Raw genomic sequence first — 18,238 nt, 5'->3', positions numbered from 1 at the left:
TGAATTACCGTAGTTGCAACAGAGATGAGCATCCATGGTCAAGGGAGTTGAAGGCAGTTAAGAAGGCATTCCTTGCTCAACTGTGGTAAAGTGCTTCTACATTTCTTCATCTACAACCATCCCGCCAGTGACTTTGTTGGTCGACATGTGCATACATGTACATGTATGCACATGTACATGTAGAACGGTGCGATCCAGATCCAGAAATATTCGGCTGTATTCAGACAGTAGATTTGTTTTTCACTGCTTTAATACTCTTTAATTAACTTAGTTTCAATGACAGCCAATGAAAGATGATAAGCACCAACATTATTCTGGATTATCTAGAAAACATAAGGTCCAAATTCTGCTGCATGTACAACCAATCTCCATACACTCTGAAGTACATGCATGTACACAGCCCTCCAAACCCCTAGAGTCCTCATCCAATGAGAATAGACTGTTCACTCTAACTATTAACAAATCGTAATCATTAAATATTTTGTAGGATGGAATTTTACATTGGAGAAATTTAAATTAAATATTTAGTTTTGAATTCAAAGTGTACATATTCACTCGGCCCCGGGCAGACACATACGGTAGGAAGATGTAGCATACCGGTATTATATTTACATGGAATTTTTGTAATTCCATCTTATAATAGCTACATTGTATGCAGTGCATGCTGCAGACCAAATGGTAATACTGTCATGACTGTAGGAACTATAATGTACTACAATGTATACATTTTGTATGCTGATCATGTCAAGGGCAAGTATTAGCACACAGCAGTGCTCAAGGTCATGTGTGTTGGGACAGATTTAAGAATTCCAATGCCAGTATAGAAATGGACCTACTTACTGAACACCACATCACAATTTGTACTTCATTTTTTAAGGGGGGGGGGAGCGTAAACTGTGCCTTAATTAATGGGGAACAAAAGAGTTCTTCTACAAGTTTTAACTGGTGTACATGTACAAAATGCACATGATGTAACATGTACATGTACAAGTATGTAAGATATTCAAACCTGGTTGACAAAATGCTCCTTTGACTCAAATTCTGAGAAAATGTACTAGATTTTAACATACGATTACATACATACACATGACACAAGCCCGAAAGTAATGTTAAACCAAATAAACACCTCATGCTTGGCAGGCCAGTTGTGTGAAATACATGTCTGCTTCACTTCAGTGGTCAATAGTCTGCCAATGTATCCACTCACTGTCAAAACAAGTGCATCATGATCATGCATGGAGTACGCATGTTCCATAGAAATATGCATGCACATACATGCAGTGCATTGATCCTTGTTTGGTTTTTATAGCCAGGTAGGTCAGGAACAAGCCTAGGCGAGCCTAGTAAAGCTGGTCCAAGTGCAAAACATTTTTTTCATTGATTCAGAATTGCTAAAAAGTTCATAGAATAAGCTGGTAACGTGACGGAAATGAAAAATATCCACTTTCCCTATGCATGGAGACTTTAATATTGGTACTGCCTACATGTAAACAGTGTAATTCACAAGTGACAGTCAGTCAGTGAGATAGGTAACCAGTCTTATTCACAAGTGACAGCCAAGATATGAGCTTCTCAAAATGCAAACAAATTTATGATTTAATTTATTTCATTGAGCAAAACGTGAGGGTCAGGCCCAATATTGAACTTGCAGGGGTCATTTCTAGTAAATGACAAGAAGTTGAGACCTGCGTATGAAACCTGTTCTTTGGGCTCAAATACATGAAGAGGCTCTGACTTGTAACCAAAGCCAAGATGGTGATCAGCCAACCTTTTCAAAAATGTTTTGAGTTGGCATGGAATGACCCAAATCTCAAGTGGAGGTCATCCACCAAAGGCAAAGATGAGGGTACCATTTACTTCTTAATTTAATTAACTTTTGCTGTGTACATGTAGGTAAATATTCGGTTACACCTCTATGTTCCGACACCCCAATGTTCCGACTGCACATATTCCTATTCCTAACCTTAACCCTAACCCTAACCGGGAGTAACACAATCTAGGTTGTCGGAACATAGGGGTGTCGGAACATACATGTAGAGCAGTCACCAAATATTCACTGGTACATTGGAAACAGCCGTGTGAAGCACTATACAGCATGCATGTATACATATGTATACACGTGTACATGACAATGTTGGTTTGTCCCCAAAAGTTAACTCGAAACGTAAATCTGAAACCCAAAACTCTAAGAAAAGTAACACTCAGTGCCGACAATACATGTATGTGTCTCCCATGCAGCTAGCCTGTACATCATTTACAAATAAACAACGGTGACTTGAACCCTGGTGCTCATGTGTTTTTTCCCACCAATCTGCACAATCTGTGTGAATTACCAGTATACGTACTGGTACCTGTGTGTAAGATTTCTGCAATGAAACAGGGAGCCAACCAAAATTTCAAAATATACACTGTATCACTATTCGCTACAACCCATAAGTACACACACTTTTGTTTTACTATACTCCCGAGGGCAATGCTTTGTGTTTTCCTTTGTCCCTGTAATATAACACTCTCCCATAGACTAAGCACACAACCTACCACAGAGGACCGTTTTGAACAAAAGACCCAACTCCCGAGGACTGAAAGGATCTGTTGTTCTCCCTTTGTGTGTCGGTCCTCGGGGGTTATGTAGAACACGTACAAATGTGCGTGTACCGGTATAACAAGTTTGCTGCAAATGTACCGGTACATCCATGTATGGCACAGTGTAGAATACCCAAGTAAAGGTTCTTTTAGATTGCAGAAATTAGGTCAGTCATAGTCATGGCCATGGCCAAGTGCACAAATACATGTACACTGTACTTCACCATAAAAATCACATATTGCTCATGTAATGCTCTAAGCATGGCCATGCTATGAGATGGTTTCACGTATCGGTAGCATCTGAGTCAGCATCAGATCTAATGGTGTCAGTCACAGTTTGTTAGGACTCGGTGCAACTGACACTGTGTACATGTTGGGCAATGACCATGAAATTACCAAGTATTGTGTGTTAATCAGCATCGGAAAATCATCAAAGATAACTGGCTTTTTATCACAACCCACTCCATTGGAGACCTGTGTACATTTATGGTCTACTGCATCATGGTCATGCACGGCTTATACATAGGTGTAAAACCCCATACAACTTACCGATAGGCTTGGATGATATTTCGGTAATTAATATGGTAGGATAATGTCAATTATTTGTTTGATACTGAACATTACCAAATGATGTTAAAATGGCTACCTGTACCTCAATAACAGAAGCTCCATATACGGGGTACATATAAAGCCGGCTTTCCATAGAACGTTTTTCCATTTTCTGTCTACTGCTTAGGCCAGTGGTTTATTTTTTTCTGCCTAAACATATGCAATGGGCATCAACAGATTGAAACCCACTAATGGAAAGGTGGCTTCAGGCAGGACATGTACATTGTATGTCAGAACAACTGACTTTTTGTCTTTGGGTACATGTATATGTGCTTTAGCATGCCCTTGTCCAAAACAACAAAGCTGTTATCAAAAATGCCCGATTCCAACATGTACACATACACGTACATGTACATGTAATGTTCAATGGCTATTTTTAAAATTTATTTAATTAAATTCACGACTACATACATACCGGTACATGTATGTAAATGGCAGGGACATGGACCCCCCCATGAAAAATCGTCGCCCCCCCCCAGTCAACCCCACCCCACTGGAAATTTGGCAACCAAGGAAAGCATACATGTAGTCCTACAATTTACCACGCTTTGCGGGTTTACTAGAAAGTGTAGTTTTTTTTACACATTTTCTGTTTATTTTGCCTGAAAAGCCTGTTTTTTCCTCAATTGGCTGTTTACGGTACGCAAGCTATGTTCGCTATGTACGGTTCGCAAGCTATGTCATGCTTAACAAAATCAGACTGAAAAGTATTACTTCTATACTGACATGTATATTTAAGCATAGGGTCTACTGATTATGACAAGACCATCTGGCCTCTAACAACACTGCATTATCAATCATTACAATTCTGCATGTATGAAAAACAAATCAGCTCTACCCTCCCTTTCTTCAAGTCACGAAGAACATCCAAACCAATTGTTTATCATTGTGTACGGCAAGCCAGCAGTTAAACATGTACATGTACGTGTATTGCTAAGGAGTAAGGTATCCATGTATTTTTGTTACATTCATGTCCATGATAAAATGCATACATGTATATATCCATTATGATCAATCTTTAAAATCGTTCATGCATAAAGTATGAATAGAACATTTCCCACCCTTTCTTTACATGTACATTTCAAAGAATTCCCCTGAAATACTTGTTTAGCTTCGGGTACAGCAAGCTAGCAGATGTACCGGTATGTGTGCCGCCTACACATTTTTTTGTTACGTTCACATTTGTGTGAATTAATAACTCTAGTTATCATTACTTACTGTTTTATTGACATTGGATTTATTTCTAACTGTTCAATCTCATGTACTATTTTACACATGTTCACAATTGAATTATAATGTACATGTATTATGTATGTACCCTCAGTAGTTTATTTATTGCATACCATATCAGCCTTACGGTTGCGAAGGTCGAGTTGTAAGGGTTACGTAATACTTTTTTTTTAATAAGAACAAGTTCATATTACAGTTACATTTGTTCACAGACATTTTGTTGTTCGCAGGCAAAACATTTGAACATCAATTTCTCCCGTTTTTAAAAGCCATAATAAGACCCACTTGAAGTCAGGCCGAGTCATGCTTATGACTACGCTAATAATGCGCCACATCAAGGTTGCGGCAAAATCCAATGTACCGGCCGTAGATACCGGTACCACGTGTTGTTTTGCTCGGCAAAAAAGTTCCTCCTCGAAATTTACCCTGGTGATAGTACAAGGTGTAACACAAGCATTTGCAGATTAAACTGAAATTTGGAATATACTCAGATGATATTAGTATTCAACTACTCGTGAAATAACAACTTGTAAGGATTCCTAGCAATGAGATAAGTGAATAGATACGGGGACCTTTTCGAATGATTTTTCTAAGACTTTTACATGTAGGTCAGCTTTACCAGTGACCAAAATGGACGTTTCTGCATCAATAACGTCGATCTTTTCAATGACAAGAAGTTTAGGATTTCTTCTACTATTATAATTTAACATTTAAATCATATTGAACATATTTTTTGAAAAACAGAACGTCCAAAAAGCGATGTTTTTTTGAATGCAATCACTTCACTGCTCTGTTTGTGGCATCTAGTTACGTAATCGGATTAACTTTGCTTATCAACACACGATGCAAAGCCTTCGCGACCGTAAGAGGGCACTTTTTGACCACTTTCGAGAGCCCAATTGATGAGACACACTTACTCGTTCGCGCGCACAACACTAAGTACGTAAAGCTAATATTTTTTCCTTCTCAAATGTGAAGGATAATATGACTTTAATGGATCACTGCAATGTTCAGTACTGCACAGATTCCCTACTAGTATGTGTATGTCATTTGTTCTCCACTTTAGGAAGCTGATGTCAGAACTCTGATGCACTTCTGGTCTTCCCCCAAAACACTAAGGACAACTGGCATAACAAGGTTAGGGAATACCCTCACCATGCCTTCCCATAATCACAACACTTCAGCTAAATGACTACTACAGCTCACACAGCCATCCATGGGCATTTCCACTATGTAGACTTGAACCAAGCCAATATTCAGGGATATTTTTAGATTGACCGGATTGCCCCCTCCAGGGTAATCGGTGATCCCCATAAATACGTTGACATTCACCTGTAAAACAGCTCAATCAATGATTCAACGATCCTGAAAGCACACACTGTGCCTGCCTGCAATCCCTTGACACACCAAACGCAAAACAAACAGTTCACTGCTTGACACAGAGTAAAAAATACTAGATTATATTGAGATGCAATACCTAAACACACACATACACACGCTCATGCAAGTATTCATAATGCCATCATTATGAGGCTTACTTACACATGTGCAATGACTTTGTGTAGAACATCACAGTAATACTGTTTTCATGTGCAATAATGTACAAATTGAATGCGCACTACAATGGTAAACTGTACACTTGCATTGCGTGCGTACCAATGAACGTGTGCTTGTGTGGAGTTGTGCTGTGCATAGTGTGTGTGTACATGTGTTGTACACTAACGTTTCAAAGTGCACTTGAGAATCTGACATCCTGAACTTAAGGGTCAGGGGATAATATGATGACTTCCTGTTGAATGAAAACAAAGAATCATCAAGCTCTCTTTTAACTTAATTCAAATCATCCATCATGTGGAGGAATAAGAACAAGGGAACAGAAAACTGTGATCTACCGGCACATTGTAGTTTGTACCACAAACAGTGCAAACATACCGGTACATTATTTTTTGACCTACATGTACAATGCACACTACCGTACTATGTACATTTTATGTAGGATGAATTTTCATCTGTTGTGAGTATCAGATGTTGATCTTAGGCACTACATCATGATATCATATTCATTTATGACCAATGCCCTCTTAATTATCTCAAAACTGAATGACTCCCTTTCTGCTGGACACTTTGAAGTCTGAAATCACATCACCTCGGGATACTTGTAATCTGAGACAGAACCTACATGTTGAGCCACTTAACAAATTTCCGCCAAGCTCAATGCTAATGAGGTAATGTACCGTACATGAACATGTTCTAGCTTTTGAGATCCAATCAGTGGTATTCTGTGCTGCTCTCTACCGAATTAATAGGACACGGAATTCCACAAAGCAGTTTTATTTTGACCACATTTCTTTTCAAATTAAAGACAAAATAAAACGGTGATTTCAAGAAAAGATGACAAATTTGGCAAATGGTTCCTTATGTTCATGTACGTACAATACACATGAAGTCAAATGATGTGAATCATGTTACCAGAACTTCTACTTATCAAAATTAAAAATATACATGTAATCATGTCTGCATGAAAACAACCACAAAAAGACAAAGAAACAAACCTTGATAATTTGTAGCAACGGGATTCAGCAATATTCTCATAACAATTTATTAGTAATTAAGTTCCATTGAAAGAATGTGACTTCAAACATAAAAGAAATGATAAAGCTGACTTGACTGGATGACCCTCATGTACAGTGTTCACGTGTTTTGACAATCCCGTTGTATCGAATACGGGCAATCCACCTAAAGTTAGTGTCATCTTCTGCATCGCCGTGAGGTTCAAGAATCCATGCAGTACCGGTATGTCTGCATACAGCAGGACTCCTACAAGCACTCGTACAAATAAAAAAGCCTTAGGACTAATGTACATGAAAGAGCAAAAAGTAACATCGTATCGGATGGCTTTGAGAGGGATACTATACAAATAATGAATGTTTGTAATGGAACATTCGTCTGTCACTGAATGAAATTATTCTCTGCATTGCAGGAATGGGAAACATTCATTATTTGATTTATATAACACCTGAATAAATACTCGTCATCTGCAGCCGCGTGAAGGTGCAATGGTACCGCACGCTACGCTGACTGGTTGCCAACAGTACTTTCTACATGTACACTCTAGATCGTGCGGAAACCAGCGAAAATGCCAGGATGAGGACAATATCAAAAGTAATATTGTCCTCATCCAGGTACTTTTACTGACATAATATTGCAGTCATTCGGATACCTTTCACGAAAGCATACTAAACGCTGATTTATTTTTACCACCGGAAACCTGATATAAATAATAATAAGTAATATCATACTACATGTAATACTAAGGACAGGACATATACACAGGTCATTCACCTGTTGGGCATAATATAATGAGTGGCTCATGGATCAATTTGTACAATTTCACAAATTGTTAAATTCACACAAATTGAACATCTACACACTCTAATGTAATCCATAATTTAAATCTTAGCCCTTATAATTTGGGATCCGACAATTTCAGGTAAATCTTGTAATAAATCACAACAATTAGCGGGCCTAATGTTTCAGTCCTGAAAGGACCTTTCTGTAAGGCAAAAATAGTTCAAATAATATCAGGATGGTCTCATTACTTGGGAAAAGCATGAGTTTGGATTTCTAATCTGCCACAATCATCATCATGAAGACAATTTCTGATAATTCCTAAAATGTATACTCATGAACCACATCTTGGCTGACACTGACTATGCAATGTACATGTCTACATCCCTGCAATATCAAAACAACAATTCTATCCAATAAATCACACTTTAACAGACTTCTATTACAAATGCAATTCCCAAATGAATTGTAAATGGTGGCCATTGGTAGCTTGTACATAAATCAGCCACTGACATGCAGACTGAGTGATTACATGCTGCTTGTATGTACATGGTACAATGTACAAATGTACATGTAGTTTCCGCTGCGGTTCAAAGTTCAAACAAACGATAGATGATGTTCATTCCCTAATTGATTTTCATTTCTCCTTCTTGGATGAATTACAAATTGTGATCAACTGATGATTTATAGTGCTATTACCGCTTTCAGCAGTATTGTAACCAGACACAAGCCACTAAGTGCATTTTTGTTCACCCTAGGCACATAGCTGTCACATTTTCAGATGTAAATTAACAGGATACTTTGTACTCCGGCAATTTAATCCACCCATTGGTCATAAACACACTGACAATTGAATTTCCAGAATTATGTTCACGGCAACAAAATATCTGGTCACTCAGAAATGTGTGTTTTATAAGCCTAAATTGGTAAATGTGATTCAGTCGTCAAGACACTGATATTATTTCTATTTAATTCAAGCATTCGCATACAGATCTGTACCAATTCTCATACACGCTCAGCACACTTGTCAGTTACACATGTACCCGGTATGTGCATGTACCCCCATATTAATTTAATTTAATCATTAAGTTACTTTGATGATTGACTGATACACAAACATTTCATCCATCTGTTCTTTGTATCAGTTCTCAGTATGAATAGAAATGAAAAAGACAAAACATGACAACAAACATGCTTCCTAAATACATTTACTCAAACTTTGTTGTTTGTCTTGATTAAAACCTCCCCCCTCCAATTTTTTTTTTAAATTGCAGAATTCACAGTATCAAATTGCCAGGTAAAAAGTATCAAGCCTGCTCGGTGCATGGAATCCAAGCCTAAAACAGTCCTAACTATGTCTAGTTTCCGATGTCACCACCACAAAAGGTTTTTTATCTAGGCTAACCTTGCGTGAGTGTTTAGCTGATGTCTAGTCTAGGGGCAACACGTTGTTATAGTTTGATACGCGATACCCGCCGCCGCAATAACCCACCGCCGCGAGAGGGTGCTATCACGACCAACCAATATTGCCCACAAACTTGTCAGAGTATTGTCTAGGGAAACTCGTATTGGTTGTGTAATAAGCGCACACCTGTTTGGCCTAATGCAGCGTGCAATTCAAAAAAAATTACAGTACCCCGGTAGTTCTCAAATTTCTTCCAGTGCAATAAAAGATGCAGCAAGACGTTTGCGCAACTTCACTGGTCAGCTCTTTTGTTGTGTGTAGTATGTGTGGGACTGAAAATGGACCGTAATTGCCTGAAGAGGTCGCGCATGCGCACTAGTTTCCCCCATTTTTCGGGGGGAGATTTCAGCAGATTTCCTAGACGTTGTTCTTACAAGTCCGTGGGCGATATTGGTTGGTTGTGATAGCACCCTCTCGCGGTGGCCGGTTATCACGTATCAAACCACAACAACATCTAGCCCCTAGACTAGCTGATGTCATGCAAATGTTCTGACATCAATTGAAATATAGAATTTGGAGGAGCCATTTTTGCTGTTTTATGGAATGCAGGGTCATTTAAAAATGGTAACCTGGGATGTACATGTGTAAAGGTAAAAACAAACCAAATCACACCAAAATAAGTCTTTAGAGGGTCAAGAAAAATGTGGTAATTTAAGTCGTACTTGGGTACTACATATATGTGTACCCAACCCTAACAGTCCTGAATCCTCCAATTTTAATATGATTTTGCACACCCCCTAGGGGATTAGGGTTATGAGTAAAATTTCATTTGGAAGCGGACTGTGTAAAATTCACATCAAGTGCAAATAAAACTAAAAGTCATGTACACATGTATGGGCTTAGGTAAACAGTATGCATGTGTTAGAGTGTTCAAAAACAAACCCCTCTCTGAACACTGCATACAATGTCGGCCTACGTGTGCATTTGCACGAATCGGAGCCATGATCATTGTAGACTCACTAGGCCCCCTTCAATGGAGCAACCATTCTGCACGCTATTGTACTTGTAAGCAACTGCTCATGATGGATTACCTGAGCAGTAGTTACATGTAGCACAATGTTTTCGCCATTAATGGGGGCCTCTGTGATGTAAGTGACAGCGATTGGTCTGCACCGGTATATAGTAACATAGAGGATACTTTTAAAGGTATAGTCCATCATTTGTAATTTGTGCATTTTGTTCGTTTGAAGCAACAGACCTACTCAAAATCTGAAGAAGGGTGCTGAACAACTAACCTGATGAAGTTTCAGCTCAGCTTCAGCTGTATATTTCGAGAAAAACAACATTCTAGGATCTCGATTTCCAATCAAAAGTTGCTGAATCGTGTTTTGAATTGGGCCTGAATTCAGCGTCTGGGACACGTTCTTACTGAGCCGAATGCAGCTACGCGATGTCGCCCACTGATCCGATGAATTATAGATGGCGCGCGTGCGTGTGCGTCGTGTCAACGCTTGTGCGCACTTTGCTAAATAAAAAAACGAACTACCGGAAATTTCCAACGGTGCGTCTTCAGAAGCACCGTTGGAAAGGCCTTCTTTTATTGATTTCTTCAAAATGACAGCATGGCAGAAAGAATAATTTCACAGGGAGTTTAGTCCCCTTACTATCTTTCAGCTAAGTATGTTTTTCAACAATAATTATGTCAGTCACTTTTTGGATAGCTGCAAATGATGGACTACAGCTTTAAAATGGTAGCTCTAGTGTAGTGTAGCTGCACTGTGCCAACATCGTGAAGGGTGATAACAGACGTGCACACACATGTAAATGCTGCTATGGTGTTAACAAATTTCATAGGCTGTAGACAGTTTTGTACAAAGCGAGACAGTAATGAGACACGTGTTACATTTAAAGATAATGGTGTATACTGTCTGTGCTGTTTTCAAATATTTCTATTTTTCAAGCAATACAAAAGTGATTCTCTAGAAGTCTTTTGAATGAGACTTCAACCAAAAGCATGGGCTACATTCAGTTACATTTATAAATGAAATAAATACTTTCAAATCATTTTAACTTGACAATATGTCAGTGCTTACAGGGTAGACTGGTTCCTGCCCCCTATTACTTGGGATCAATAATATAGGGGCCAGAAACTAGTTAGCAGGCCGAGCAGATCTGTGTGTGCATCACAGCAACCAAACATAAAAGCCATCTTTCACTTTTAACTTTTTAACAAAACATACAAAGTTTAAAATTTGTTTGGAGAAAAAACATTGAACAGTACATCTTTAGAATACACTGAGGAAAGACTGTCTTCTATACTCTTATTAATTAAACATGTTAAAAGGTATTGGTTATGAGCACTATATCTCTACGATGTAAAACAACAAAGCTGTCAGTGAATGATTCAACAGTTGTAGCTAACTCTCACTCTACATGTACATGTACAAGTAGCTAAGGACTTGAGCATGTACTTGAGTCTAAAAGAAACACACAAGGTCAATGAGTCATTCCGATGCTGGCCTTTATTAGTCCCAGGTGGGGCAAGATTGTGTGAAGCAGCAATATGAATACATACATCACATCCAATAGAGCTGTCAAACACCCCACTAAGGCCCTATTTGTGTGTGTGTCCATTATTCAACTTGGCTGAGTACCGTACGCCAGTATACACATGGATGAGTAAGTCATTTACCTGTCCCCCAAGAATTTCTTTCACTTTGGAGTTTGCCAGGTACCGGTAGGCCTATAGTTCACAGGGATACTCCTAGGGCTAGATGTACACCTCACTATAGCATAAAACAATTAATTTGTTGGTTGATCTTTCATGAAAGTGCTGACAAAATTCCTACATCTGGAAATTGGCACACTCATGTACATGTACATGAACATCAAAGAAAAGTACCCATGGGTAAAAGTTAATATTGTCATCTACTGAATACACAACGTATGCATTGAATGTGTTTGTAGATTTATACAAAAAGTACATGCCGTGGGGAAAAAATAAATTGTATTAAAGACAAATGTAAACAAATGCCAATTTATCAAATGCAAAGTGACAGCTTGGGTTGTAAGTGAACTGGAATTTACACAATGAATTTGTTGTGCAGCTGCGCAATAAACTTACGATCGATTTCATGAAAATTGGCATATATACGCACAACATTTTAAACAATTTAAACATGTTGGAGGAGTAATTTTTTGCACAGGTAAGTTAGCAATTCAATTACTTCAAAAACAAAGCTGTGAGTTTCTTGTATCAACCTGGATTGGGCAATTCCACAATGATAACAATTATTTGGTAAAACTGTTCATTTTCAGTCACCACACCCTAACTTATAGCAGGGTTGGCTGATTTAAATCACTGATTTAAATTGCGATTTACATCAATTGATTTGTTTAATAAAAATCCCTGATTTAAATCACGTTTTAGTAAAAATCTTATTTTTGGCCAAATAAATTGATTGAGGGTCATTTTAATCATTTAAATGAACTGATTCCACTTAATTACACAGTGTCAGATATTTTTTAGCACATTCAAACACCCCTACTTTATTGGCGTGGACTCAACTTAGGTTTTGCATAATTACCAAAAAAATAATTGTTTCGATTAAAAGTTAAGCTCCGAGTATATGCAGAGTTAATGTTTTTGTTTGAAGTGAATTCTGAGTTCTTGTAGAATATCAATAAATTGTTCAGTCAGCACACTCACTTTTGCTTTAATCATTGCATGATCCGTTTACAATAATAATATGAATCAACTTTGCCATTGTAGGCTTACCTAAACCACATTAAAGTTCCAATTGATAGTCTCATTCCTAACTTTTCTCCATACAAAAGTTAGATTTGGATTATACCTTGAAATGTGCAAGGCCTGATATCATCATATTACATGTATGTTCTCCACCTTATATGAAGGACCATCAATCAAACATTCTTTCTACACGTTTCACAAGGATTGGTGTTGTCGTGGACTCTAATACAATGTACCTTGTACGCAAAGTGAAACTTTTTGATTTTGACATTTGTTTCATTACATACATACACGTAGGCCAACCGTATACATGTACATTTAAATTGTGGCTATTTTATTGCCCAGTGGCTGTGAATAATTTTCAATATCCAGATACTTTGTGCCTTTTGCTTTGAGTAATTATCATTTGTAGTATTAACGTTTTCATTGTTTTCATTTAGACTGGTTAAACAAGTTTAACAACAAAATACTACAGTAACTACAGTTGTGGTGCTCAAGATTTCATAACTTTACCTCTATTCAGCCATGTCCACTTTTGCTTGGAATTCTCATATGGAAGAACTCTACACGGCCAAAATGAAGACATCCTCAGGCAGAGGACCAGGAGGAACTTTGAGGTTTTACATTGCCAAAATTACAATCCTAAGTTCACCAAGGACGGCTGCTTTTATCTCAGTCATCAATAAATCCTAATTACAATCAGCCAACTACATGTATACAGTAACACCTAATGACGAATGATCTGGACTATTTATCAGGAAAAAATGCAGATTTTGTGACCTAAACTAATGCATGTCTAATTGCGTGGAGACAATGTATACATGTAGGTCTGCTTGTTAAAATTAATGTACAAAACATGGAAAAGACTGATGAAGAGTGGTTTTCAGGGATACTGTGCTATCTGTGATATTCCAAATGTCAGGAGAAATTATGGGCTTGGTGGATGAACAGGAAACTCCACATGTACGTGTGTACATTACAAGTACATGTACATGTACATCGTACCTACCGGTACATGTACAGTCAACAAGTCAAGTACATGTACATGTTCATGAACTTTACATGTACATGAGCTTGAAAAACAATTACACAATGATAAACAATACATTCTACAAGCATTGCTGCGTACCGTAAGTGCACTAATGTACTTTAAATCCATTGGACAGATGGTTTTGCTACAAACTTAAATTGGATAAACAAATCATGATATTTCACGGTACATGTACACATTGCACACATGTTCACGTACCTGGTAAAATAGAATATGAATTTTGTTACAGGTTCTACATAGAAAGTGTTCAGCACACAGAAAACAAAAGGCTGGCATCTACAAGAACATTTACCTTAGATGACGGTTTACAGTTGACTAAATACGAAACTTTGTGTATGCACCAGAATTGAGACAGATGGCATAGTTCTCCAGAAGCCATAATGGATTTGGCTGTACTCATATTGTACACGTAACGCAGCATGCAGGCCTACTTGTACTTGGACAAGGCAAGGAGATGATGGTAATGTATAGCTCCCTCTTGTGTTGGGAAGAGGGACAGCTTGACTGCATAAACCCCAGGATGGTGGAGTGGCAATTTATGACAAGATTATAAAATATGACTTACAAGGTCCAGTGGCCAATAATGTACAAGAACAGGTGCACATGTAATCATTTACATAGATGTAGACGAACTAATTCTAAGTTGACACAGTAGATCCAGTACATTGTTCATCAGATCCAGCATCCTAGGTACTGGTATGAGGCTAATAAATTGATCTTGCTTTACCATGGACATTCAATCATGTACACACAGATCAACATATATACCGTTAATGTCACTTGCAAATTGATGGTGAATTAAACATTTGCTAGCAACGTGAGTTGTCTTAAAAACATTTGGCAATAAATCTTTAGTATAAAATCATTGATGCATGGTGCAGTGTTGCTGTTTTGAGGAAATGCTCACTAGAAACTAATAATCTCACACAAAAACTTTTTGGCATAAGATATGAATTCCTGCCTCAAAAACAAATCTCACAATAAAACATGCATTTTGCGTGTAAAAACAAGGTGCCAACATGACTACATAACATCCATACATTGTATTTGGTAAAGTGCAAAAATAATGCAATTTACCATATTTCCATCTCATTTGCCCACCACTCAAAATGAAAGGCCCCCTCTAATTTGATACAACATTTGATGTTGTGGTGTTTCTAGATTTCGAAAAATTTCATCTTTTCACTTTCTGATGGAATTGCCCTTAAAACTGAAGACAGGTTATCATCACAGCCCACGTGAAGCAGCTACTTCAGTTTTATCCAAACCTGCGATGATGCCAGGGGAAACGGTCACACTTTAGTTTAGCCATAAGGACCTGTAGTACATTGTATCACATTGTGTTTATTCAGTGATGAATCAATAACACTACACAAGGAGTAATACTAAGAGGCAAGGCAGTTTGGCACATGACTAACAGGTTCATTTGTATCACTGCAGCAAGTTCGTTATACTTATCTGAGTACCTTCAGTAAGAACTACAAATAATTGAAATGGAAATTTCTATAGAACCCCATAGAACATTAATATTCACAAGATACTTCATTGAAGTTTACTGAAGTGTAGCAATGTATCGTTATCAGATGGATATTTTACAAGATTCCCAAGAAAGATGTTGTTGTGATAGCGGTCCATGGATGACACTGATTCGTTGTGATAATGCCCTCTCTACACTGGTCCACACCGTGCACGCCAAGCAAATTGACGAGATATCCAACTGGACGCACTGTCAATTATCGACGTAGAAGTACTGCAGGTGATCGGGTAACTACTTTACAACAACGTCTTGACTCTAGACTACAAGTTTCTGGCACATTGTAACACATCCATGGTTTGAAAGAGGAGTATTTGCCACATTATTACAGTATACCCTAATACTTAAGCACCAAACTCATTCGAAAACGAAACTGGATTTTGTAAGCCTGGTATATGTGTGCATACACCTAAGGAATGCTAAGAACAAAACTTACGCCCATAAAGTGCATGACATCTAAACCTTGCGGCAACAAACAAAACTATGGGAACAGGGCAGTATCAATACAATCAACTTATTGAACTTGCCTTGGCTTTACAACCTACGGCTAAATGACACAAGGCAATTTGGACAAGCAAATGGGCAGCAGGATGCAACCAAATGACCTAAAAACTAAAACAGTACCCTTGGGCGGAAGAAAGTATATTTTTTCCCAACAATTTATGGATTTGCAACCATGCCTGATAAGTGCAGCTGGATAAATGACACATGAGACAAAACATACTGTTAAACGTATGGCATTTGGTATGCAGGAGTAAGAGGAATGCTCATGGTAGGGACCATTTGAAATGACGAGCATAAGGGATACACACGGGGCTTGAAAAAAAACTAGCTGCATATATCTCCATTTTGTGTGGTTAAATAACCCGACATACATCTCACTATTTTAATGCGAGTTGCACTTTGCCAAACATGTGCCCGATGAAATACATGCAACCATGTAAAATAGTGATTTCAAAAGCAACATCTTCTGAGCCACATACTTCTTCAGTACTCATATTAATTGTAATGGTCCTTATTATCTCGGGTCCTTTTACCATAGCTCCATGTTTTACCTACCTAAGCTGCCACTTACACAGGACATTTTATTTTGTCCTGTAAGTGGATGGAGTTGATGGCGCCCTCTAAAGGCAGCTTTGCCACAGGATGGTGTTCCGTAAGTCAAGGAGAAAAATGGTCCATTTTGAACCGAGACTACTTTGCTGCACATTTTGGATCCAGCCTTAAAGAGGTGTGAGGTACTTCACTGTTCACTTGACGTACCCCAAAACTTCACGAATGATGATCACATCATCTCGAGTACATACCTCATGTTACCCGGGTACGTCACCTTCCATCATTCTCTCAGACTTTTGAATATTTTCATCCCCGCTTCGTTGTACAAAACAGCTTAAATAGACAGCGGGCACAAGGTAGGTGATGTTACCCCTCGCGTCCTCGTGTCAGCACAGTCTTGAACACCCTTGGCTTCACCTCGGGTGTCATTTGCACCCCTCGGGCATACAAAACCCCATGGACTACATCTACACCACAGCAGACAACAATTGTATACTGGACTAATGTCAGTATTTGATTGCTGTCATGACTGTTATCTTGTCCGACTTACCCATATGCCTTTCCAGGGCCTGTGGTTTGACGACCTGACTACACCGCTCACACACCACCAGGTAGAATTCATCTTGTGTTGGGCAGATACCAAACACATTTGCATCTGAGGCTGTGAGTTAAGGGAAGACACTTGCAAAAGAGGACCATGTGTGGGTGGAAGTGGAACATCAATGAAATCAACAAGATGTATCCAAACATCTGTTAAATTGGAAGTGAACAAAATATACAAATCTTTCCAAACAACAGATTATAGATGAAGCTGGCAACTCTCCAATCAGCATACTTGGCCGATCCTGTGCCTAGAGGTTGAAATTTTTTTATTTATTTCAGTATTTTGGCTACAGTAGAGGCAGTACTTCTGTAAGGAGCTGAGACCTGGACTGTCACTACTAAGCTGGAGAAGTCTCTGGATGGGTGTTACACCAGGATGCTGCACATGGCCCAGAACATCTCGTGCCAGGATCACATGAGGAATTTAGACCTCTACGCTTGCAGGACATTGCGTCCTGGAGCTGGCCGCTAGCCCAATCATTCTCTGGGAGCCCACATGGGGCCCTGCCTCACGTGGGAGAAATTTCTACTTCGTGGACATGCTGAAACGGGACACCGGCTTGGCCACTCCTGAGGAGCTACGCTAGGACATCTGGACCAAGATCGTTGGACGGGCTCCAGCTGCCATATGGCCTTGACTTGATTGATTGATTTTGGTTAAATGGTTTACACGAACTGTACGGCACCATTCGCCAGGCGGTGTTGCAAATAATAATGATTGTTATTATCATTTCCACTTACATACACATGTATGCGTGTCATGTCCATGCACATCCATTTCATACAAATGTGGCACGGACTCCGACTTGACTGAAATGACTTGTGACTCGGACTCAGACTTGAACCAAATGACTCGAGACTCGGACTCGACCAAAGTGACTCAAGATTTGTACACTACAACACTGTCAGCAATTGATTGTGCCGTAGTTGGTCACAATGAGATCTCTCTCAGTATGAGCTCACACTCTATGATGATAAGCCCAGCAATGTACTAGGGGTAACTTCCTTGTTTGACTTGATTTATCAAACATTCTGCAGTAATTTGTATCTACCTAGTTAATTTGAAAG

General features: G+C 38.7%; 1 protein-coding gene across 2 annotated transcripts in view; it reads right to left on the bottom strand.

Annotated features, from left to right (window-relative positions):
- LOC119731670 (ataxin-7-like protein 1) overlaps window positions 1–18,238 on the bottom strand; it is a 47,041-nt gene that overhangs the window by 22,081 nt on the left and 6,722 nt on the right. For both annotated transcript variants that reach the window (XM_038204876.1, XM_038204877.1), the window contains exon 3: window positions 17,118–17,222. In XM_038204876.1, coding sequence (XP_038060804.1) covers window positions 17,118–17,222 — 105 coding nt within the window. The remainder of the gene's footprint in view (window positions 1–17,117; window positions 17,223–18,238) is intronic.

The sequence above is a fragment of the Patiria miniata genome, unplaced genomic scaffold, assembly GCF_015706575.1.
Source record: "Patiria miniata isolate m_02_andy unplaced genomic scaffold, ASM1570657v1 HiC_scaffold_24, whole genome shotgun sequence".
Taxonomy (NCBI): Eukaryota; Metazoa; Echinodermata; class Asteroidea; order Valvatida; family Asterinidae; genus Patiria; species Patiria miniata.
Note: the sequence above shows the minus strand (reverse complement) of the source record. Positions and strands in the feature narration are given on the sequence as shown.